The sequence below is a fragment of the Lipotes vexillifer genome, unplaced genomic scaffold, assembly GCF_000442215.2.
Source record: "Lipotes vexillifer unplaced genomic scaffold, Lipotes_vexillifer_v1.1 scaffold67, whole genome shotgun sequence".
Lineage (NCBI taxonomy): Eukaryota > Metazoa > Chordata > Mammalia > Artiodactyla > Lipotidae > Lipotes > Lipotes vexillifer.
Genome location: NW_006797638.1, coordinates 4,230,766 through 4,256,417, shown reverse-complemented (window position 1 = coordinate 4,256,417; position 25,652 = coordinate 4,230,766). Strand labels below are relative to the sequence as shown.

At 36.8% G+C, this 25,652-nt stretch overlaps 1 protein-coding gene across 1 annotated transcript in view; it reads left to right on the top strand.

Annotated features, from left to right (window-relative positions):
- LOC103089149 (G-protein coupled receptor 98-like) overlaps nt 1–25,652 on the top strand; it is a gene marked incomplete at its 5' end in the record, with an annotated part of 321,935 nt that overhangs the window by 124,351 nt on the left and 171,932 nt on the right. The window contains one exon of the mRNA XM_007469765.1: nt 23,402–23,518. Coding sequence (XP_007469827.1) covers nt 23,402–23,518 — 117 coding nt within the window. The remainder of the gene's footprint in view (nt 1–23,401; nt 23,519–25,652) is intronic.

Here is a 25,652-nt window from a genome sequence, read left to right as displayed (position 1 = left end):
GCAGTATGTGGGCCTCTCACTGCTGTGGCCTCTCCTGTTGCGGAGCACAGGCTCCGGACGCGCAGGCTCAGGGGCCATGGCTCACGGGCCCAGCCGCTCCACGGCATGTGGGATCTTCCCAGACCAGGGCACAAACCCGTGTCCCCTGAATCGGCAGGCGGACTCTCAACCACTGCGCCACCAGGGAAGCCCATATAACATTTTTATCGACTATATTCCCCACACTGTACATTTCATACATGTAACTTATTTATTTTGCAACCTCTTAATCTCCATAACCTACTTCTTTCCTCCACCCACTCCCCTCCCCTCTGGCAACCTCCTGTTTGTTCTCTGTATCTATAGTTCTGTTTCTGTTTTATGTTTGTTCATTTGTTTTGTTTTTTACATTCCACACACAAGTGAAATAATACAATATTTGTCATCCTCTGACTTATTTCACTTAACCTAACATCCTCTTGGTCTATTCATGTTGTTGTAAATGGCAAGATTTCATTCTTTCTTATGGCTGAGTAATATTCCGATATATATCACATCTTTATCCATCCATCTATTGATGGGCACTTAGGTTGCTTCCATATCTTAGCTATTGTAAATAATGCTGCAGTGAACAGAGGGCTGCATATATCTTTTCAAATTAGTGTTTTTGTTTTCTTTGGATAAATACCCAGGACTGGAATTGCTGGATCATTTGGTGATTCTATTTTTAATTTTTTGAGGAGCTTCCATACTTGCATTCCCACTAACAGTGCCCAGGGGTTCCTTTTTCTCCACATACTTGCCAACATTTGTTATTTGTGGTCTTTCTTATAGCCATTCTGACAGATGTGAGGTGATATCTTATTGTGGTTTTGATTTGCATGTCCCTGATGATTAATGATGTTTAACACCTTTTCATGTGCCTGTTGGCTATCTATATGTCTTCTTTGGCAAAATGTCTTTTCAGACCCTCTACCTATTTTTCAGTCAGGTTGTTTGTTTTTTTTGATGTTGAGTTGTATTAGTTCTTTGTATATTTTGGTTATTAACACCTTATTGGATGTATCATTTGCAGATATTTTCTCCCATTTAGTAGGTGGCCTTTTCATTTTGTTCATAGTTTCCTTCACTGTGCAAAAGCTTTTTAGTTTGATGTAGTCCCATTTGTTTATTTCTGCTTTTGTTTCCCTTACAAATGAGGAGACACATCCAAAAATATATGACTGAGACCAGTGTCAAAGAGCTTGCCTATGTTTTTCTCTAGAAGTTTTATGGTTTCAGGTCTTATATTTATGTCTTTAATCCATTTTGAATTTATTTTTGTGCATAGTGTGAGAGAGTAGTCCAGTTTGATTCTTTTGTACATAGCTGTCAAGTTTTCCCAACGCCATTTATTGAAGAGGCTGTATTTTCCCCATGTATATTCTTGCCTCCTCTGTCATAGATTCATTGTCTGTGTAAGTGTGGGTTCATTTCTGGGCTCTCTATTCTGGGCCATCCATTTTTGTGCCTGTTTTTGTGCTAGTACTGTGCTGTTTTGATGATTGTAGCTTTGTAGTGTAGTTTGAAATCAAGGACTGTGATGCCTCCAACTTTGTTCTTGTTTGTCAAGATTGTTTTGGCTGTTCGGGTCTCTTATGTTTCCATACAAATTTTAGAATTATTTGTTCTAGTTTTGTGGAAAATGCTATGGGTATTTTGATAGGGATTGCATTTGAATCTGTAGATTGCCTTGAATAGTATGGTCATTTCAACAATAATAATTCTTCCAATCTACGAACATGGTGTATCTTTCCATCTGTTTGTGTCATTTTCAATTTCAGGTCTTTTACCTCCTTATTTATATTTGTTCCTAGGTATTTTATTCTTTTTGATGCAATTGTAAAAGGGACTGTTTTCTTAATTTCTCTTTCTGATAGTTAGTTGCTAATGTATAGAAATGCAATAGATTTCTGTATTTTAATTTTGTGTCCTGCAACTTTACTGAATTCATTGTTGAATTCTATTTTATGGTGGCATCTTTAGGATTTTCTATGTATAGCATCATGTCATCTGTAAACAGTGACAGTTTTACATCTTCCTTTCCAATTTGGATTCCTTTCATTTCTTTTTCTTGTCTGACTGTTGTATCTAGGACATCCAATATTGTGTTGAATAAAAGTGGTAAGAGTGGGCATACTCGTCTTGTTCCTGATCTTGGAGGAAATGCTTTCAGCTTTTCACCCTTGAGTATGATGTTAGCTGTGGGCTTGTCATATATAGCCTTTATTATGTTGAGGTGTGTTCCCTCGAAACCAATTTGTTGAGAGGTTTTCATCATACATAGATGTTGAATTTTATCAAAAGCTTTTCCTGCATCTATTGAGATGGTCATGTTTTCTGTTCTTCAGTTTGTTAATATGGTGTATCACATTGATTTATTTGCAAATATTGATTCATCCTTGCATCCTTGGGATAAATCCCACTTGATCATGGTGTGTAATCCTTTTAATATATTGTATTTTGTTGAGGATATTTGCATCTCTATTCATCAATGATACCTGTAATTTTCTCTTTTTTTTTTTTTTTTGTGATATCTTTGTCTGGTTTTGGTATCAGAGTAATGCATTCCAGTAAGTTCAGAAGCATTCCTTTCTCTGAAGTTTTTTGGAATAGTTTTAGAAAGATAGGTATTAACTCTTCTCTAAATGTTTGCTAGAATTCACCTATGAAGCCATCTGTTCCTGAACTTTTGTTTGTTGGGAGTATTTTTATCACTAATTCAGTTTCGTTATTGGTAAGTGGTATGTTCATATTTTCATTTTCTTCCTAGTTCACTCTTGAGAGATTGAACATTTCTAGGAATTTGTCCATTTCTTGTAGGCTATTTTATTGGTGTATAGTTGTTTATAGTAATCTCTTGTTTTCCTTTGTATTTCTGTGCTGTCAGTTGTAACTTCTCCTTTTTTCTGATTTTATTGATTTGGGCCCTCTGTTTTTCTTGATGAGTCTGGCTATAGGTTTATTAATTTTGTTTATCTTTTCAAAGAATGAGCTCTTAGTTTCATTGATCTTTTCTTTTGTTTTTGTAGTCTCTATTTCTGCCCTGATGTTTATGATTTCTTTCTTTCTACTAACTTTGGGTTTTGTTTGTTCTTCTTTTTCTAGTTCCTTTAGGTTTAAGGTTGTTTATTTGATATTTTTTTCTTGTTTCCTAAGATAGGCTTGTATCACCATAAACTTCCCTCTTAGAACTGCTTTTGCTGCATCCCTTAGATTTTGGATTGTTGTGGGTTTTTTTCATTTATCTCTGGTAATTTTTTATTTCTTTAGTGATCCTTGGTTGTTTAGTAGCATACTGTGTAGCCTCCATGTGTTTGTGGGTTTTGCAGTGTTTTTTTTCTTGTGGTTGATTTCTAGTCTCAAAGCATTGTGGTTGGAAAAGATGCTTGATATAATTTCAGTATTCTTAAATTCACTGACACTTGCTTTGTGGTCTAGCATGTGATCTGTCCTGGAGAATGTTGCATGTGCCCTTGAAAAGAATGTGTATTCTGCTGCTTTTTGATGGAATGTTCTATGTATATATCTACTAAGTTCATTTGGTCTAATGTGTTATTTAAGGCTAGTGTTTCCTTATTGATTTTCTGACTGGATGGTCTTTCCATTGATGTAAGTGGGGTGTTAAAGTCCCCTACTATTATTGTGTTACTGTCAATTTCTCCCTTTATGTCTGTTAATATTTGCTTTATGTGTTTAGGTGATCCTATGTTGGTTACATATATATTTACAATAGTTATATCTTCTTGGATTGATCCCTTGATCATTATGTAATGTCCTTTTTCTCTTGTTACAGTCTTTGTTTTAAAGTCTATTTTGTCTGATATAAGTATTGCTACCTTGGCTTTATTAGCATTTCCATTTGCATTAATACCTTTTTGCATCTCCTCACTTTCAGTCTGTGGTGTCTTTAGATCTGAAGTGAGTCTCTTGTAGACAGCATATAGATGGGTCTTATTTTCATATCTATTCACCCACTCTGTGCTTTTTGAGTGGAACATTTAGTCCATTTACACTTAAATTAATTATTGATAGGTACTTACCGCCATTTTATTAATTGTTTGGGGTTCTTTTTTGTTCCTTTCTTCTTCTTTTGATCTCTTCCCTTGTGATTTGATGACTACTTTAGTGTTACGATTAGATAAAAGTGAGTGTATTGTATATATAGTATAATATATATATTTGATTAAGTTGCTGATCTCAAGTTCAAATGCATTTTAACAGCCCTACGTTTTTACTCCCCCTGCCCATTTTTACTGTTTTTGACATCATATTTATCATCTTTTTGTTTTTTGTATTTATTAACTACTTACTATGGATACACATGAGTTTACAGTTTTGTCTTTATATTTCCTACTATCCTTATACATGGTTGATTTACTGTACTGTATATATGCCTTTAATGAAGAAACTTTCTCTTTTGTTATTTTCATGTTTCTAGTAGTGGCCTTGTCTTTTCCTCGTAGAGAAGTTTCTTTAACATTTCTTGTAAAGCTGGTTTGCTGGTACTGAATTCTTTTAGCTTTTGCTTGTCTGTAAAACTTCTGATCTTTCCATCAAATCTGAATGAAAGCCTTGCCAGGTACAATATTCTTGGTTGTAGACTTTTCCCTTTCACCTTTTTAAATATATCATGGCACTCACTTTTGACCTTCAGAGTTTCTGCTGAGGAGTCAGCTTATAGCATTACGGGAGTTCACCTGTTTGTAACTTGTTGCTTTTCCCTTGCTGCTTCTAAAATCCTCTCTTTATCTTTAATTTTTACCATTTTAACTACAAGGTGTCTTGGTGGGTTGCTCTTTGTCTTGATCCTGTTTGAGTCTCTGTGCTTCCTGGACATGGATGTCTTTCCTAGGTTAGGGAAGTTTTCAACTGTTATGTCTTCAAATATATTCTCTGCCTCTTTCTCTTTCTCCTCCTTCTGGGACCCCTGTAATCCTAATGGTAGTACACTTGATGTCCCAAACTGTCCTTATTTTTTTAATTCTTTTTTTCTGTTCGGCTTCAGTGATTTCCACTACTCTGTCTTCCAACTCATTGACCCATTCCTCTGTATCATCTAACTTTTTGATTCCTTCTAGTGTATTTTTTATACCTATTATTGAATTCTTCATCTCTGTTTATTTATGTTTTCTAACTTTTTAAAAAAAACTAATAACTTTTCACTCTGTTCCTCCAATCTTCTTGCTCGTTCTTTAAGCATCTTTATGATGATTGTCTTCAACTCATTATCGGGTGGATTGCTTATCTCCATTATACTTAGTTTTTCTTCTGGAGTTTTATCTTATTTCTTCATTTGGAACATGTTTCTATGTCACCCTATATTGTGTGACTTGCTGTTTTTATTTCTGTGTATTTGGTAGGTTTGTTTCATTTCCTGATCTCAGAGAAGTGGCCTTTTGTAGGAGATGTCCTATGTGTCCTAGAAACATGTTCACCTCTGGTCACCAGAGATGTATGCATTAATGGTGCCCCCTATTTGGGCTGTATGGGTTCTTCTGTTATGGTGGGCTGCCTACTGTGGGTAGCCTGGTCAGTGTGGCTGGCCCTGTCCATTTCGTTGCCAGGCCCTGCCTTGTGAGGAGGCTTCCAGCCACTGGTGGGTGGGGCTGGGTCATGAGGAGACTGCAGAGCCCCATGGGGTCCTGGGGCTAGTGCCATCTGGCTGATGGGCAAAGCCAGGTACCAGAGTCTCTGGCTACAGAGCCCTGGAGGTCCCAGAGCTGGTGTCTGCCTGACAGTGGGTGGGGCCAGATACCAGGGCAGCTAGCTGAGGAGCCCAAGATATCCCAGAGCTGATGTTGGCCTGCTGGTGTGTGGGCCATGTCCTAGGTTCTCTGGCTGCAGGGCTTGGGGGTCTTGGAGCTACTTTTGTGTTGCTGGTAGGTTGGGCTGTGGCCCAGGGGGTCTCAGGGCTAGTGTCAGCTCACTGGTTGGTGGAGCTGAATTCCAGGCTCTCTGGCTTCAGAGCCCGAAGGGTCCCAGAGTTTGTGTCAGCCCACTGGTGTGCAGGGCTGGTTCCTGGGCCCTCTGGTGGACAGAGCCAGGTTCTGGTTTGGCGGGGCTGGGTCCCTGTGCTAATAAGCTGGAGTGAGGTTTGCAAAATGATGCTTGCCAGAACCAGTGTTCACATGGTAGAACAAACTCCCAGAAGGAGCTGCCACAAATGTTTATGTCTCCAGGGTGAATTTCAGTTGCTCCTGCTTCTCTGGGAGGCTCTTCAAGATCAGCAGGTGTGTCTGACTCAGGATCCTTTCAAATTATTCCTTCTACCCTGTCTCCCAGAGCATGAGATTTTGTGTGCACCCTTTAGTAGTGAAGTCTCTATTTACTACGGCCCTCTGGGACTCTTAAAATTAAGCACTGCTGGCCTTCAGAACCAAACATTCTGAGGTCTTTCTTCCCAGTGCAGGACCCCCTGGGCTGAGGAGCCCTGTGTGGGGCTTAGACCCCTTGCTCCTTGGGGAGAAACTCTGCAATTGTAATTATTCTCTTCCATGTGTGTTGCCCACCTGAGAGTATGCAGTTCCACCCCTCCTTCCCATCTCGATGTTGTTCCTTCTTCCTGTCTTTAGTTGTAGAAGATCTTTTCTGCTAGTCTTCTAGCCTTTCTCATCAATAGTAACTGTGTAGATTGTTGTAATTTTGGTGTGCCCATGGGAGGAGGTGAGCTCAGGGTCTTCCTACTCCATCATCTTGGCCACTCCTCCCAGACCCACAGAGTTAAGGAGACAAGATGAGAGTCTTGGGAAACCAAGGCAGCTAGAGTTTGCAGGACAGAGTACTGGAGAAGGAAAAACTATAAAAAAGAACTCTGGAGATATGCAGAGGACTTGGGGAAAAGCATTTGAAAAAATAATGATTTAGGGCTTCCCTGGTGGCGCAGTGGTTGAGAGTCCGCCTGCCGATGCAGGGGACACAGGTTCGTGCCCTGGTCCGGGAAGATCCCACATGCCGTGGAGCGGCTAGGCCCGTGAACCATGGCCGCTGAGGCTGTGCGTCCGGAGACTGTGCTCTGCAACAGGAGAGGCCACAACGGTGAGGGGCCTGCGTACCACAAAAAAGAAAAAAAAAGAAAAAATAATGATTTACGGATTTTCAAATTTGTTGAAAGTGTAAACCTACAGATTCAAGAAGCTGAAAGAACTGCAATGAATCACAAACAGAAGAAACATAAAGAAGCTATACCAAGGCACATCATGATCAAACTGCTTAAAACCAGTGATAAAGAGAAAATATTAAAAGCAACAAAAATTACAAAAAAGAAATAATTCCATACAGCAGATTTCTTGTCAGAAATCATGTAAGTGAGGAGATAGTAGAAACCATGCTTAAGTACTGAAGGAGAAAAAAACCTGTTAACCAAAATATCTTTCAAAGTAAAGATGTTTTCACATATACTGAAGCTAAAATTATCACCGGATAATTTTTACAGATGTGACAACTAAAAATCAAATAACGAGATGATAGATATTAGCTTTAGCCCACAAAATCACATTAAATGCAAGTGGTCTTAAATATGCTGTTTAAATGGAAATTTTTCAAAATGAATAAAAAGCAGGACACAGCTATATGCTGCCTGCAAGAAGCATACTTCAAATGTAAAGCCACATATATTTAAGTTAAAAGTAAAAAGATGGAAAAAAATTGGATTGACTATATTAACATCAAAGTAGATATCAGAGCAAAGAATAATATAAGAGAGAAAGAAGTTTATTCCATAATAATAAAAGGGTCAGTTTATTGAGAGGATATAGTAATTCTAAATATTCACCTACTTAATAACAGAGCTTCCAAATATACCATGTAAAACTGATAGAATTACAAGGAAAAAATGACAAATTCACAATTACAGTTGGTAATTTAAAGACCTCGCTTTAATAACTGAAAGAAAAAGACCCAGAAAATCAGTAAGAATATGGAATATCTTTAAAGTGTTATCATCCAACTTGACCTAATTGAGATCTATAGAACACTTCACCCAGCAACAGTAGAATATACATTTTTATCAAGTGCACGTGGAATATAGGTTAGTAAATTTAAAATGATTAAAGTCATACAGAACATGTCTGTGACCACAATGGAATTAAATTAGAAATCAACAACAGAAAGATTGATGGAACATCCTCAAATATTTGGAAACTAAATAGCTTACTTTAAAATAATTCATAGGTCACAAAAGAAATCAGTATGAAAATTTCAGAGTATTTTGAACTGAATGAAAATGAAAACACAATATAACAAAATTTGAAGGATTCTGTTAAAGCAGTATTAAGAGGAAATTTTAAGAACTAAATGCCTATATTAAGAAATATATGATTGCATAAAAAGAAAAACAATTTTTAAACTCAAAATAAATAATAAATAAATGATAAAGAGGAGAACAGAAATTACTGAAATAGAAAGAAGGAAAACAATACAGAAAATCAGTGAAACCAAGATCCAGTTCTTTAAGAAGATCAATAAAAGTATCAACCTTTAGCCAGAATGATCGGGGAAAAAAAGAAAGTAGATCCAAATTACCAATATGAGGAAAGAGAGAAATGACATCACTACAGGAAAGATCTTAAAAAGATAGTAAGGAAATATCATACATGACTTTTCATCAATAGATTTGCCAATCATGGTGAAATAGACAAATTTTTTAAAAGACACAAGTTACCAAAATTCATTCAAGAAGAAATAGATTACCTGACTATGTCTATTAAAGAAGTTGAATTTATATTTAAAAATCTTCCCACCAAGAAAATTATAGTCCAAAGGTGGTTTTACTGGTAAATTTTCTCAAACATTTAAGGAAGAAAAAATACCAATTCTACACAAATTCTTTAAGAAAATTTAAAAGGAGGAAATGATTCCCAACTTACTCTCTGAAGCCAATGTTATCCTGATACCAAAATGAAACAAAGATATTACAAGAAAAGAAAACTATCAACCAATGTTCCTTATGAACATTGATGCAGACATTCTTAATACAATTTTAGCAAATCAAAAGGCTAATACATCACAGTAAAGTGATAACTATCCCAGTAATGCAAGGTTGGTCTAATATTCAAGTTTCAATCAATGTAATTTATCATTAACGAACAAAAATAGAGTGATATTTTTCAATATCTCAGTAGAGAAATAGCTTTGTCAAAATTCAATATCCATTTCTGATAAAAACTCCCAACAAAGGAGGAATAGGGGGGGAACTTTCTCAACCTGATAAGGGCATCTCATCTACAGAAAAAAAAGCATAGCTAACCTCATACTTGTTTTAATTTACTGGGGCTTCCATTACAAAATCACAGACCAGATGGTTTAAATAGCAGAAATTTATTCTCTCACAGTTCTGGAGTCTGAAGTCTGAGATCAAGGTATTGGCAAGGTTGATTTCATTTTGACCCCTCTTTTCTTGCTTTTTTAGATGTTCATCTTTCTCCTTTGTCTTCATATGATTATTTTCCTCTGTATGTCTGGATTACTGTATCCAAAATTTTCACTTCTTATAAGGACACCATTCATCTTGGGTTAGGTCCCACCCTCAAGACCTCATTTTAACTTAATTACCTCTTTAATGACATCATATTTGAATATAATTACATTCTGAGATACTGGACTTTGGTACTTCGACATATGCATTTTGGGAGGACACAGTTCAGCTCGTAAAAATACTTATGGTGAAAAACCAAATGTTTAGCCTTAAGATGAGAAGTAAAACAAGGATGTTCATTTTCACCACCTTTGTGTGTATATATACACTGTATCTGTATTTGTATCTATCTACCTATCTATCTATTCGTCTGTCTATATCCAGTGAGTGTAGTAAGGCAAGAAAAAAAACTTAAAGCCATTCTGATTTTTAAAAATAAGTAAAGTTTCCGTTATTCAGAGATCCTTTATGTAGAAAATATGTTTTCTACAAAAGAACTATTCAAACTAGTTAAGTGTGTTCTATAAGTTTGCAGAATATATATACAAAATCAATATGCAATCAATACTTACAATCAATACAATATATAAAATCAATATACAAAATTAATTCATATGTGTAGTCAATATACTAGCAATGAACAATCAGAAATTAAAGCTTAATGAAATACCATTTATAATAACAGCAAAATATAAAATACTGAGGGATGAATATTTTTTAAAATATATGAAGGACGTGTGCATGGAAAATTACGGAACACTCCTGAGAGAAATTAGAAAAGACCTAAATAAATGGAAGGATAAAATGTTCATGAGGCTCAAGAGTCAATATTGTTAACATGTCAGTTCTCCCCAGGTTGAGATTCAACACAGTCCCAATCAGAACCCCAGCAGGACTTTTTTGTAGCAATTGAACACCTGGTTCTAAAATTCATATGGAATGCAAATGACTTGTAATAACCCAAACAACTTTGAAAAAGAAGAAGAAACTAGAGTCTAGCACTACCTGTTTTCAAGAATTACAGCTACAGTAATCAAGGTGACGTAGTATTGTGTAAACATAGACAAACTGATGAATGGAAAAGATTAGAGAGTTTAGAAATAGATCCCCATGTACATAGGAAAATATGCAAAGATAATTCAGTAGAGAAAGGGTAGTGTTTCAAAAAAATTACACTGAAAAAGTGGTTATCCACCTGCAGAACAAAAAGCTTTGGACCGTACTTCGCGTTGTATTCAGAATAGCTCAAAATTAATCAGAGACCTGATTTTAAAACCAAAAACTGTAAAACTTCTAGGAAACATATGAGAAAACCTTTGTGAATTTGAATTCGTCAAAATTCAAATTGTGAATTTGAATTCGTCAAAATTCAAATTGTGAATTTGAATTCGGCAAAATTTCCTTAGATATGATACCAAAAGTATAATCTATAAAAGGTCAAAAATGTATGACACAATTCGTAATTGGGTTTCATCCATGTTAAAAAGTTGTTTTTCAAATGAGAACACAAGGCACAGACTTGGAGAAAATATTTTCAAACAAGTATCTGATGAAAGACTTTTATCATAAATATAGAAAGAACTCATAAAACTCAATCACAGAAAAACAAAACAACTTTAAAAGTGGGCAAAAGAGTTAAGTGGGAATTTCTTCAAAGAAGAGATATGGATTGCAAATAAACACATGAAAAAATGATCAACATCATTGCTGATTAGGAAAATGCAAATTAAAACCACACTGAGGAACTTCTGTGTACCTATTAGAAAGGCTAAAAATTTAAAAGCTAACCATTACAAGTTTTAGTGAGAATGTGGAATAACTGGATACATACATTTCTCATGGGAATGTAAAATATTACAACCACTTTGGGGAAATAATTGATCAGTTTCTTAAAATATTAAATACACACTTACCATATGATCCAGCCATTCCTCTTCTAGGTATTTACTCAAGATAAATGAAAGCATATGTCCATACAAAGACTTGTACTTTCATAGCAGCTTGTAAATGCCCAAAACTGGAAACAAGCCAAATACACATCAGCAGGTGAAAGGATATGTAATTAGAACACTATTCAACAATAAAAAGAGAATGAACCATTGATACATTATTTGGATGAATTTCAAAATAATTATGCTAAATGAAATAAACTAGAGAAAAAAGTACCTATGATTCCATTTGCATGCAATTCTAGTAAATGAAGCTAATGTGTAGTGACAGAAAACAGGTTGTCTGGGGAAGTGAGGAGTGGTGGTGGTGTGGGGGGGTGCTGCAAAGGTCATGATGAAGCTTTGGGGATGAGGTATACGTTAATTATCTTCCTTGTGAGGATAGTTTCACGGGAGTATCTATGTGTCAAAATCATACACTTCAAATATGTGCCATTATGTATTGTCTGTCAATCATACTTCAATAAAGCTGTTGAAAATAGCACTATGCTCAAAATCATGATAGGGTCTGTACGGGATACTGAATACTTGCTATGTTTTCCTTCTTAAAAAAATGTAGTTCAAAATAATAATACTAGAGAATACGATTGAATTGTTGCCTTTAAGGAGTTGACAGTTTTCCAAGAGATTAAGGCTGATTTTTGTATAAGAATTGGGAGAACTGGGTAGGAAAATCAATCCTTATGTTAATAAAATCCTGTTTTAAAAATTCAGAGGAAGGAAGAGTTATTTATGGTTGAAAGCAATAGCCATATATTCATGACAGAGTTGACATTTCAACCACACCTTGAAAAATGGACTTTCAACAGAGAAAGATAAGAAACAATTCTAGCAACACGGAAGACAAAGAACAAAGGCAAAGCATTGAGAGATGATGGAACGTGTTTTAGGGAATGGCAGTCAATGCAGTTAGAGTAGCAGGTTTGGAGTATGCAGGGTCCTGTGGAAGGTAAGCTTAGGAAGAGAAGGTGGGGCAGATGGGACTTGTAGACAAAGCCACTGCAATTCTGTTTCTTTGAAAATTTCTTTGACTTCCACAAGCAGAACTACTCAGTCTTGACTTTGCATTCCCCTGATATTTTACCCCATATTCTCTTACAACACCTGTTACATTTTATTGCATCATGTGTGTGTGTGTCTGGCTTCACCCATACACACTCTCCTATTAGAAAGGGCAACATTTGGCCCATTATAAATACTCGACAACACGTGCTGTTAACACTCTAAAAAATAGGAAAGTCTAGGAGTCTGTCATGATCAGAGTAGGCAGGTGGAATTTGAACTGCTACTGTAAAAATTGAGTAGGTTTTGGGTAAGATGGAGAGTAGAGAGAAGAGCATTTCATAGAGAGAGGAGTGAGAATGTCCATAGTAAAGTGTGGAGGAGGGGTGGGGAGTGTATATTAAGGAGTACTGAGAATTGAGGTTTATAGGAAAACCAGTTTTTATTAGTTGTTATTATTTAGCCCAAGTAAGAAGAGACACATGCTATATTTTTTTTTATGTTTTTATTTCTTTATTACAGTTTTGTCCAGCAGTAAATAGTATATAATATTGTCTCTTGTGTCTAAAATTTTTTAATAGATCTTTATTGGAGCATAACTGCTTCACAATACTGTGTTAGCTTCTGTTGTACACCAAAGTGAATCAGCCATATGCATACATATGTCCCCATATCCCCTCCCTCTTGAGGCTGCCTCCCATCCTCCCTATCCCACCCCTCTAGGTCATCGCAAAGCACGGAGCTGATCTCCCTGTGCTATGCTGCTGCTTCCCACTAGCTAACTATTTTATGTTCAGTAGTGTACATGTGTTGATGGTACTCTCACTTCACCCCAGCTTCCCCCTCCCATCCCGTGTCCTCAGGTCCATTCTCTATGTCTACATCTTTATTCCTGCCCTGCAACTAGGTTCATCACTACCATTTTTTTTTTATTCCATATGTATGCGTTAGCATACAGTATTTGTTTTTCTCTTTCTGACTTACTTCACTCTGTATGACAGACTCTAGGTCCATCCACCTCACTACAAATAACTCAGTTTCGTTTCTTTTTATGGCTGAGTAATATTGAACTGTATATATGTGCCACGTCTTCTTTATCCATTCATCTGCCGATGGACATTTAGGTTGGTTCCATGTTCTGGCTATTGTAAATAGTGCTGCAGTGAATATTGTGCTACATGTCTCTTTTTGAATTATGGTTTTCTCAAGATACATGCCCAGTAATGGGATTGCTGGGTCATGCAGTAGTTCTATTTTTAGTTTTTTAAGGAACCTACGTACTGTTTTCCATTGTGGCTGTATCAATTTACATTCCCACCAACAGTGCAGGAGGGTTCCCTTTTCACCACACCCTTTCCAGCATTTATTGTTTCTAGCTTTTTTGATAATGGCCATTCTGACCAGCATGAGGTGATACCTCATTGTAGTTTTAATTTGCATTTCTCTAATAATTAGTGATGTTGAGCATCTTTTCATGTGCCTCTTGGCCATCTGTATGTCTTCCTTGGTGAAATGTCTGTTTAGGTCTTCTGCCCATTTTTTAATTGGATTGTTTGTCTTTTTGATATTGGGCTCCATGAGCTGTTTGTATATTTTGGAGATTAATCCTTTGTCTGTTGTTTCATTTGCAAATATTTTCTCCCATTCTGAGGCTTGTCTTTTTGTCTTGTTTATGGTTTCCTTTGCTGTGCAAAAGCTTTTAAGTTTAATTAAGTTCCATTTGTTTATTTCTGTTTTTATTTCCATTTCTCTAGGAGGTGGGTCAAAAAAGATCTTGCTGTGGTTTATGTCAAAGAGTGTCTTTCCTATGTTTTCCTCTAAGAGTTTTATAGTGTCTATTCTTACATTTAGGTCTTTAATCCATTTGGAGTTTATTTTTGTGTATGGTGTTTGGTAGTGTTCTAATTTCATTCTTTTACATGTAGCTGTCCAGTTTTCCCACCACCACTTATTGAACAGGCTGTCTTTTCTCCAGTGTATGTCCTTGCCTCCTTTGTCGTAAATTAGGTGACCGTAGGTGGGTGGGTTTATCTCTGGGCATTCTGCCCTGTACCATTGATCTATATTTCTGTTTTTGTGCCAGACCATATGGTTTTGATTACTGTAGCTTTGTGGTATAGTTTGATATCAGGGAGCCTGATTCCTCCAACTCCATTTTTCTTTCTCAAGATTTTGTTGGCTATTTGGGGTCTTTTGTGTTTCAATACGAATTGTAAAATTTTTTGTTATAATTCTGTGGAGAATACCATTGGTAGTTTGATAGGGATTGCATTGAATCTGTAGATTGCTTTGGATAGTATTGTCATTTTTACAATATTAATTCTTCCCATCCAAGAACATGGTATATTTCTCCATCTGTTTATGTCATCTTTGATTTCTTTCATCAGTGTTTTATAGTTTTTTTAGTACAAGTCTTTCACCTCCTTAGGCAGGTTTATTCCTATGTATTTTATTCTTTTTGTTGCAATGGTAAATTGGATTGTTTCCTTAATTTCTCTTCCTGAGCTTTTGTTGTTGGTGTATGGGAATGCCAGAGATTTCTGTGCATTAATTTTGTATCCTGCAACCTTACCAAGTTCATTGATTAGTTCTTGTAGTTTTCTGGTGTCATCTTTAGGAGTTTCTATGTATAGTATCATATCATCAGCAAACAGTGACAGTTTTACTTCTTCTTTTCCAATTTGTATCCCTTTTATTTCTTTTTCTTCTCTGATTGCCGTGGCTAGGACTTCCAAAACTATGTTGAATAAGAGTGGTGAGAGTGGACTTTCTTGTCTTGTTCCCGATCTTAGTGGAAATGCTTTCAGTTTTTCACCATTGAGTATGATGCTTGCTCTGGGTTTGTCATATATGGTCTTTATTATGTTGAGGTAGGTTCCCTCTCTGCTCATTTTCTGGAGAGTTTTTATCATAAATGGTGTTGAATTTCGTCAAAAGCTTTTTCTGCATCTGTTGAGATGATCATGTTTCTTTTTTCCCTTAATTTGTTAATGTGGTGTATCACATTGATCGATTTGTGTATATTGAAGAATCCTTGCATCCCTGGGATAAATCCCACTTGATCATGGTGTGTGATCCTTTTAATGTGTTGTTGGATTCTGTTTGCTTGTGTTTTTTTCAGGAGTTTTGCATCTGTGTTCATCAGTGATATTGGTCTATAATTTTCTTTTTTTGTGACATCATTTTCTGGTTTTGGTATCAGGGTGATGGTGGCTTCCTAGAATGAATTTGGGAATGTTTCTCCCTCTGCAATTGTTTGGAAGAGTTTGAGAAGGAACGGTGTTAGCTCTTCTCTAAATGTTTGATAGAATTTGCCTGTGAAGCCATCTGGTTCTGGACCTTTGTTTGTTGGAAGATTTTTAAATAAGATTTCAATTTCATTACTTGTGATAGGTCTGTTAATATTTTCTAAGTCTTCCTGGTTCAGTCTTGGAAAACTGTACCTGTCCAAGAATTTGTCCATTTCTTCATGGTTGTCCATTTTATTGGCATATAGTTGTTTGTAGTAGTCTCTTATAATCCTTTGTATATCTGTGGTGTCAGCTGTGATTTCTTCATTTTAATTTCTAATTTTATTGATTTGAGCCCTCTCCCTCTTTTTCTTGATGAGTCTGGCTAAAGCTTTATCAACTTTGTTTATGTTCTCAAAGAACCAGCTTTTAGTTTTATTGATCTTTGCTATTGTTTTCTTTGTTTCTATTTCATTTATTTCTGCTCTGATCTTTCTGATTTCTTTCCTTCTCCTGACTTTGGGTTTTCTTTTTTCTTCTTTCGCTACTTGTTTTAAGTGTAGGGTTGCATTGTTTATTTGAGATTTTTCTTGTTTCTTGTTGTGAGATTGAATTGCTATAAACTTCCCTCAGAACTGCTTTTGCTGCATCTTACAGGTTTTGGGTCGTCCTGTTTTCGTTGTTATTTGTTTCTATATATTTTTTATTTCTTCTTTGATTTCTTCAGTGATCTCTTGGTTATTTAGTAGTGCACTGTTTAGCCTCCATGTATTTGTGTTTTTTACAGTTATTTTCCTGCAATTGATTTCCAGTCTCATAGTGTTATGGTCAAAAAAGGTATTTGATACAATTTCAGTTTTCTTAAATTTTCCAAGGCTTGATTTGTGACCCAAGATGTGATCTTTCCTGGAAAATGTTCCATGTGCACTTGAGAAGAAAGTGTATTCTGCCACTTTCGGGTAGAATGTCCTATAAATATCAATTAAGTCTATCTAGTCTATTGTGTCATTTAAAGCTTGTGTTTCTTTATTATTTTCATTTTGGATGATCTGTCCATTGGTGAAAGTGGGGTGTTAAAGTCCCCTACTATTACTGTGTTACTGTCGATTTCTCCTTTCATGGTTGTTAGCATTTGCCTTATGTATTGAGGTGCTCCTATGTTGGGTGCATAAACATTTATAATTGTTATATCTTCTTCTTGGATTGATCCCTTGATCATTATGTAGGGTCCTTCCTTGTCTCTTGTAACATTCTTTATTTTAAAGTCCATTTTTATCTGATATGAGTATTGCTACTCCAGCTTTTTTTGATTTCCAATTGCATGGAAAATATCGTTTTCCATTCCCTCACTTTCAGTCTGTATATGTCCCTAGGTCTGAAGTGGGTCTCTTGTAGACAGCATATATATGGGTGTTGTTTTTGTATCCATTCACCCAGTCTGTGTCTTTTGGTTGGGGCATTTAATCCATTTACATTCAAGGTTATTGTCAATATGTATGTTCCTATTACCATTTTCTTAATTTTGGGGGGTTTGTTTTTGTGGGTCTTTTTCTTCTCTTGTGTTTCCCGCCTAGAGAATTTTCTTTAGCATTTGTTGTAAAGCTTGTTTGGTGGTGCAGAATTCTCTTAGCTTTTGCTTGTCTGAAAAGCTTTCGATTTCTCCATCGAATCTGAATGAGATCCTTGCTGGGTAGAGTAATCTTGGTTGTAGGTTTTTCTCTTTCATCACTTGAAGTATATCCTGCCTCTCACTTCTGGCCTGCAGAGTTTCTGCTGAAAAATCAGCTGATAACCTTATGGGGATTCCTTGGTATATTGTTTTTTGTTTTTCCCTTGCTGCTTTTAATATTTTTTCTTTGAATTTAATTTTTGTTGGTTTGATTAATATGTGTCTTGGTGTGTTTTTCCTAGGGTTTATCCTGTATGGGACTCTCTGTGCTTCTTGGACTTGGGTGACTATTTCCTTTCCCATGTTAGGGACGTTTTCAACTATAATATCTTCAAATATTTTCTCAGACCCCTTCTTTTTCTCTTCTTCTTCTGGGACCCCTGTAATTTGAATGTTGGTGCATTTAGTGTTGTCCCAGAGGTCTCTGAGATTGTCTTCAATTCTTTTCATTCTTTTTTCTTTATTCTGCTCCTCAGCAGTTATTTCCAGTATTTTGTCTTCCAGCTCACTTATTCGTTCTTTTGCCTGAGTTATTCTGTTATTGATTCCTTCTAGTGTATTTTTCATTTCAGTTATTGTGTTGTTCATCTCTATTTGTTTGTTCTTTAGTTCTTCTAGATCATTGTTAAACATTTCTTGTATTTTCTCAATTCGTGCCTCCATCTACTTCCGAGATTCTGGATCATCTTTACTGCCATTACTCTGAATTCTTTTTCAGGTAGATTGCCTATTTCATCTTCAGTTATTTGTTCTTGTAGGTTTTTAACTTCTCCTTCTCCTTCATCTGTGACATAATTTTTTGTCGTGTCTTTTGTTGTTGTTTATGAGTGTGATTGTGTTCCTGTCTTACTGGTTGTTTGGCCTGAGGCTTCCAACACTGGAGTTTGTAGCCTGTTGGGTAGAGCTGGGTCTTCATGCTGAGATGAGGACCTCCATGAGACCTCCCTCCAATGAATATTCCCTGTGGTCTGAGGTTCTCTGTTAGTCTAGTGGTTCAGACTTGGAGCTACCACCCCGTCCGACCCCTGGCTCATGAACCAAGATCCTGCAAGGCACGTGGGGTGGCAAAAAAAAAAAAAAAAAAAAAAAAAAAAAAAAAGAACAATAACAAAGTTAAAAAAATATATTAGACTAGGAAACTAACAGGTATGTTAGAAAGAATATAAAAGTAAAACTATAGATGAATCAACAACTGGAAGGTATAACAGTATCACAATAGTAAAAAAGAGGTGGAAGGAAAAGAAAAGAAATGGTGGGGGGGACCTAAGCAAGGGTGAGGTTTGGGCCTGGTCAGGGCCTATGCTTCAGACCCACAGGGCTGGAAGAGGCCCTGGGGGCTGTGAGGGGTGGGGCTTAGGCTCAATGGAACAGAAAGGGCCCAGGCTTGCCCCTCACCCCTGGTCTCAGAGGGCAGGGGACTTCACCTGGGAGCCCAGCAGGGTTCCTGGGCTCAACTGCATGGGGCAAATGCCTTCCTCTCCGTTCCTGACCCTCCAGTCCAGAGGGCCCCTCCCGCCTGCCTCTCCTGATCTCTCCGGTCTCCCTCTTATGCCCCCAAGACCCAAATGGCCTGCACAGGACTTTGGAGGGGGCGTACCAGCCTGGGAATTCAGCAGGCTCCCTGGGCCCGAGTGGGCGGGGTGATTGCCCTCCACTCCTCTCCCTCTTCTGGATGGCTCCACGTGCCTGCCCCTCCTGATCTCCCCGGCCTCAGGGATGCTGATCCTGTCTGGCTTCCACTTCTTCTCCCCACCTCAGTCCCCCCACATCCTATTGGTTCACTTGGGGGTTCCTCCCGTCTCCTTGGGTGTCAGGGTACCCCACCAGCAGCCGGCTCGCACCCTAGTTGTGGAGAGACGCTAACTCTGCATCTTCCCACACCGCCGTCTTGACTCTGCCCCATATATATATAATTTTTATTTTATTTTATTTTATGTTTTTGCGGTATGCCGGCCTCTCACTGTTGTGACTTCTCCCGTTGCGGAGCACAGGTTCCGGACGCGCAGGCTCAGCGGCCATGGCTCACGGGCCTAGCCGCTCTGCAGCATGTGAGATCTTCCCGGACTGGGGTACGAACCCGTGTCCCCTGCATCGGCAGGTGGACTCTCAACCACTGCGCCACCAGGGAAGCCCTGCCCCGTATATATTTTAAATGAAAAAAAAAATTAGGTATTTCCTCCCTTGGTTATTATAGTAGAGCTCTAATCAACCAGAAGAAGAAAGAATTTTACAAGTTGTTAACAAAATATATCAGATACTCTCTTCTGGGAATATATATATATATATTTTTTTTTTTAATTAAGATGTACATATATAATATCAACATAGAATTAAGAGTAGTAGTATATTTGCCACGGGCATTATATTCTATTGCCATTGTGAACCTGTGGTGGCCCATGGGTTAAAAAAGATTGAGAAACAATGAACCAGAATTTTGGCACTTTGAGACAGGGCTCTCGCTGGATGTAGCTTGGTGGGCAGCAGTGTGATGCTCTGGAAAGAACGCTGGCCTCTCCAATCAGAACACCAGGATTTGAATCCCACTTTAAAACTTGTTCACTGACCCTTAAACAAGTTAGTTCCCCTATCAGATCTTCTTTCATCATTATTTAAATTGGGATAAAACAATAATGACTTCACATCATTAATATGTGGCGCGTCTGCACACACACACGGACAAAAAAAAAAAAAACAAGAAAACATGTAACACCATGCTGGTACATGGTACACAGTTTTCCGCCATAAAATTCTTCATCTTGCATAGGTGGCATAATGCTCTGTAGATAGTAGGTATGCCAACACTTGCTTACTGAATGAATCAACACATGAATGACTGAGAACCATTGAAAAATTCCTTGTTTTCTGTTACGGTGTTCAACTTAGTGTATCCAGAGAACTGACTGAAAATAACCTTTTTCCTGATCATCTCTAGGTGTATGAGTAAAAAAGCAATGGTAAAACTTCCTCTCTTCCTCAGTTATGTACCTTAAGAATATGTGAACTAAATATACTAGGAGATCTTTTTTTATTTTACTTTAACCATTTAATTTATATTTTAATTCAATTTAATTTTAGATAGGCCCCATGACACATAATCTCTGGTTCTCCAAGTATTCTTAGCTCATCCCTGTTGTAGTAATGTGTACTGAGAGCTCAGCCTTGTCTTGCTTACCAATCTTCTCCCATACAGAGAGAAGCATTTATCATATTTCAGAGAACATTCTGGAAAAATGTTCATAGTTTACAAAAGTAGGTATGTAACTGGTCTTATGATTTAGAAAAAGAGATTAAAACGTAATAAAATATGAAGAAGCCATATCTTAAGAATGGAATTTTGGATGTTAAAACTGTATTCTGAAAATAAATATAGTTTTAAGCAATAACTTATACTAATTTGCTTCAAAGAAAAAATATTGAAAAGAATAAGAGTTATTTAAATTAGCATACCATTTATAAATAGTTTCATAGTTAAAACTAAACACATTCAATTACAGTTTGGATTACACTATTGTTTTACCTAGCAAACCATTCAGGTTGATTCGTACAAAACTAGGAAATAAATTCAACACAATCCATGTTATAGAATCTGAATTAGAGAGGCTCAAATTTATTATAAGTACACTTATAAAGGCTTTATGAAAAGATGCTACTTTGTGAAAATAAGAAGCATAAAATGTTAAAATTATTCTTTTTGTTTTTTGGATTTTTTATTTGGCTGAATCTCACAGTTCTGTGTTTCTAAGGTCTTTTAAGGCATAGTTTTTGGTTGTTTAGTGTTTATTGTTAGTGTTTTGGTGAAGGTGTTCAATGAATTTTTGTGAAATTTAGGAAGTTTAAATGTATGACCTATAATATATTACAAATCAGCAGTTTGAAGCTAAAATCTAGGGAAATCTAGGCATGTTTTTAAAATAAGCTCTAATAGGGCTTCCCTGGTGGCGCAGTGGTTGAGAGTCCGCCTGCCGATGCAGGGGACGCGGGTTCGTGCCCCGTTCCGGGAGGATCCCACATGCCGCGGAGCGACTGGGACCGTGAGCCATGGCCGCTGAGCCTGCGCGTCCGGAGCCTGTGCTCCGCAACGGGAGAGGCCGCAGCAGTGAGAGGCCCGCGTACCACAAAAAAAAAAAAAAAAAAAAAATAAGCTCTAATAATTCAAAAGCTATTTGTGATACATTCTGGGAAGGCAAATTTGTTGGCTTTATTTTTTCCAGGGAGCTAATTTGTACCAGATTGTTAGGATATGACCAGACGTACATTTCTAGTGTCTGCTTTTTTTTTTTAATTGTGTGTTACAAATACTCCAAAACTAGAGTTAAACAAAAAGTTGAGTCAGGAATACTTCTCATTTAAAAAATAATCCTGGAATTTTGGAGTAGAAAGAGACTTTAGAGTTTATTTTTTCCAACTTCCTCCTGCTACTAATGAGAGAATTAGTCCCAGAAGGGTAAACTGACTTGTTTAGAGTCCATAGCTTGAAAAAGAAAAAAAAAAAGGGAAAAGGTTTCTTTTTCTTCTATACTTGGTACAGGAAGTACTCAATAAATAATTCCCAAGAGGGAAGTATGGCATGAGATATGTATTATTGTGAATTTATTAATTAGCATTTTGGTTCTTCTGTAATTGACTAAGGAGACTAGTTAAGGTAAGTTTTTCCCCATGAAATAGAGATTCTGGGAGCATGCAAGTTCTTATCCCAGATCCTGACATTCGCCACAATGATGCCATCCTGGGAACACTCCTGGGCAGAAATTTTCAAGAAGATTTAACGTACACACCTTGGAAAAAAAAGGTTTGGGGAGGGGCATATTTCATTTGAAAATAAAAACAATATTCTGATTTGATTTTGAGCACAATATTCATTTTTTAAAATCCAAGAAACATTAATGACATTTGCATTTCCTTTTTAGAAGTTGAGAGATTTTGAGGCATAAGTCAGCTAATTTTCTCCTTACAGCACCCCTCTGTTGTTTTGGAATCAATCATTCTTTCTTTCAACAATTATTTATTGTACATTTCAGGCATATTCCAGGCATAGTGGTAGCTTATTAAAATATTAAGTTAAAAAGACTTGGTCTCTGTCTGAAAGGGGAAGGGAATTTATTCCTTGAGAGGTTACAGTACACTATTATTGCTCCAAATTTTCCCTTGCCATCTATACTTTCCATTATAAAATTTGACATAGTCGTCATATAGTAGAGAAAATGATACACAGAAATCACAGGAGTGTTTCACTGCATTTATTTATCCATTTATTCAACAAGTATTTATTGAGTACCTCCAGTAGAGACTTTGAGAGTACCTACTGTGTTCCAGACACTGAGCTGTGTGAGTGTGGGGTATACCAGTGAGTAAAACATTCAGTGATCCTGCCTTCATAGGGATTACATTCTAGTGGGTGACACTAACAATGACCAAGAAACATAAAAAATAAACAAATGACAGAACATTTTAGAAAGTGAAAAGCACTGCTTAAAAAAAACAGAAAGGTAGAGTAGGGAGATCACATGTGTGGGAAGGAGAGAAGAAAAGAGGGTGTAATTTTAAATAGTGTGGTCAAGAAAGGTCCCATTGTGAAGGTTACTTTTGAAGAAAGACTTGAAGGTAGTCGAAATAAAAATCCAAGAATTAGGGTAACCATAGGGTTTGAAATTTTACATTTATTTTAAGTCTATTTTGTTATATGTGTACTTCCTGACCAGAGGATGCAGATGATGGTAGACTCAGAACTTTTTTCTTCTCTTTCTTTTCTCTCCTATTAGCTTTGACTTACACAAGGAATGGTATTTCCACTCTATTTTCTCTTTTGTACTTAAGTAAAATAAACGTATTTCATGATTTTTGTCCATCTGTAAGAACAGAGTTTACTTTGAGAATTTCCTCTTGACAGTCCGATGCAGTGTGTAGCATAATTTCATATAATTCATTGTTTCTTATAAACATAAAAATTCATGTATTGCCATTTTTAGAGTGCCTTAGTCATCTCATTTTGGGCAACAAATCAAATTCCTTTCCCTTTGAGTCATTGAATCGTCAGTTCAGATAAGAAAATGGTTTATTTTCTTAATATTCTTGATTGACTTTAACATGATTTTAAAATAAAAGTATTTGTTTCTTACAGATTGTATTTCTGGCATCTGCATATGCAAGTCCCCAACTCACAGAGGAGAGCTGTTCAGCCGTGGCTGCTGTCATACATTACCTGTATCTTTGCCAGTTTAGCTGGATGCTCATCCAGGTTGGTACCTCCTTTCCTCCTTCTGGCCCCTTCAGCTTTCCAATGTGTCTGGATGGAGTGGCCTTTATATCTGATATTCTTTATACTGAAATGGAAGTAATTCCATATATCCATCACTGCATTCCCAGGAGATCAATATAATCTCTCTTATAATCTGTACAACATTAGAAAGTGTAGTGAATTTGAGGAAATGAAAAGAAATCTAGTGGAGTTGGAAATAAGAGAATGGTAGGAGATGAGGCTTGTGATGCAGACCCTATAAGGCACAGTAAGAAATTTTAACTTTTTTTCTATGAGAAGTCATAGAATTATTTTTAAGCAAGAGAGTGACATGATGAGATTTGGATTTTAGAAGAACTCCCTGTTTGTATTGAATTGAGTTCAGCAAAGAGTTGACATGGGAGCCAAGTAAGTAGCTTTAGCTGTATTCAGGGGAAAGAACGTGGTGGTGTGAACCACAGAGGGAGCAGAAGAGACAAAGGGAAGTGAACAGCTTCTAAGAATTGTTTTTTTAAACTAGAACTGTAGGATGTAGAGATTGGTTATAAAGAATGCAGAAGGTGGAACCAAGGATGTTACCCAAGTTTCTGGCATGAATGAATGGGTAGATAGTGGTGCCTTGAACTAAAATAATGATCCCTGAAGACTGGGAGAAGATGATGAGTTTTTTTTAAGGACATGCTGAGTGTGAAGTTCTTGTGAGATCTCCAGTGGAGACTCAGGGAGAAGTGGAATATGCAGAGCTAAATCCCAGAACAGAGGTCCATGCTAGAGAAATACATTAGACAATTACTGACTTAGAGTTGGAAAATGGAGCCAATGCTTTGGAAGAGATCACTTTGGGAGAGAGTACAGAGTGAAACCCAAAGAGATCTAGCATACTCTCCTGAGGAACTAGTAAGGGCTGGGGAGAGATTTGAACTCTCCTTTTCTGACTAAAGTCCCAAATTCTCTCTATTGTCTAATGCTGATTTGCTTGATAAAGAGGCTAATGTGAGAGTTGGATCCACTTAAGCACTATTAATGTCACTAATTCAATAGCTCAGCTAAGATGCTGCCTTTGAAAGTGATTTCTACATGGTGGTATTGTTCCATCTTTCATGTGATAGAAATAGTTTCATATGTGTTTCTGAGTACACAGGTGAAGCATACTATGTAAACAGATGCATTCAGGCCCTTGCATATTCTTTTTTCTTGTTGAATAAGAAGGATGTGGGATTTCTACCATCTGGCAATATTGGAGGAAGGTGAGGTGATACTATTAGTAGAGAATACCATACAGATTCAAGGAAGGGATCTTTTCCCAAGTATCATATTATAGTTGTCTCTGAAGGAGAAGAAAACTGAACTGTTTAGTTAATAGAACTACTTGGAACAATTGGAGCCCTGCATCTGGGTTTGAATTCTGGCTCTGTTATTATCTTTGTAACCTTAATCAAGTTATTGACTCTCTCCAAGGTTTGTTTCTAAATCTGCATATGGAGATAATAATTCCTACCTCATAGAATCATTGTTTTATAGCTCTTTGAGCAGCTCTAATTATGGAAAATTTATGGTGTTCTCCAGTCCCCCACCAAACAATTAAAAAATAAATCTAAACCATAAACATAAAATAAATACTTGCTGAAATTACAATAGCATTTGCAACATTCTCTGACTCTCTTTAGTAGTTTATCTAAGTTGAACTTTTTATGTGTGCCCTGTGTATGTTGTCATTTATCTTCCTGAACTGAGGTCCATAGCTGAAGGTCTTGTCCATGTCCCTGACCTGTTCAGTTCTTGATGAATGACCTGGATGAAAACACAGGAAGCTGTCTTATCAGGTATGCAATGATACAGAGCTGAAGCAAGCTAAAACAGCAAGCTGCCTGTGTTAAGAGTACAGGTAGAACAAATATAGAAAACCTGTACTGTGACAGCTTGAAAATGAGAGTGCAAGAGACATAATCTGATGGGGGTTAATGTAAACAACTTGAAATTTTAATTTAACCCAAACTCAGTAGCAATCAAATGTATGACCAGATTGCTTAAACCATAGCAACGACAGTAACTACAAAAACAACACAGACCTGGGTTACATTAATAACAGTATGGAGGCAGCTGGGGGAGCCATGTTTAAATTATATCTACAATA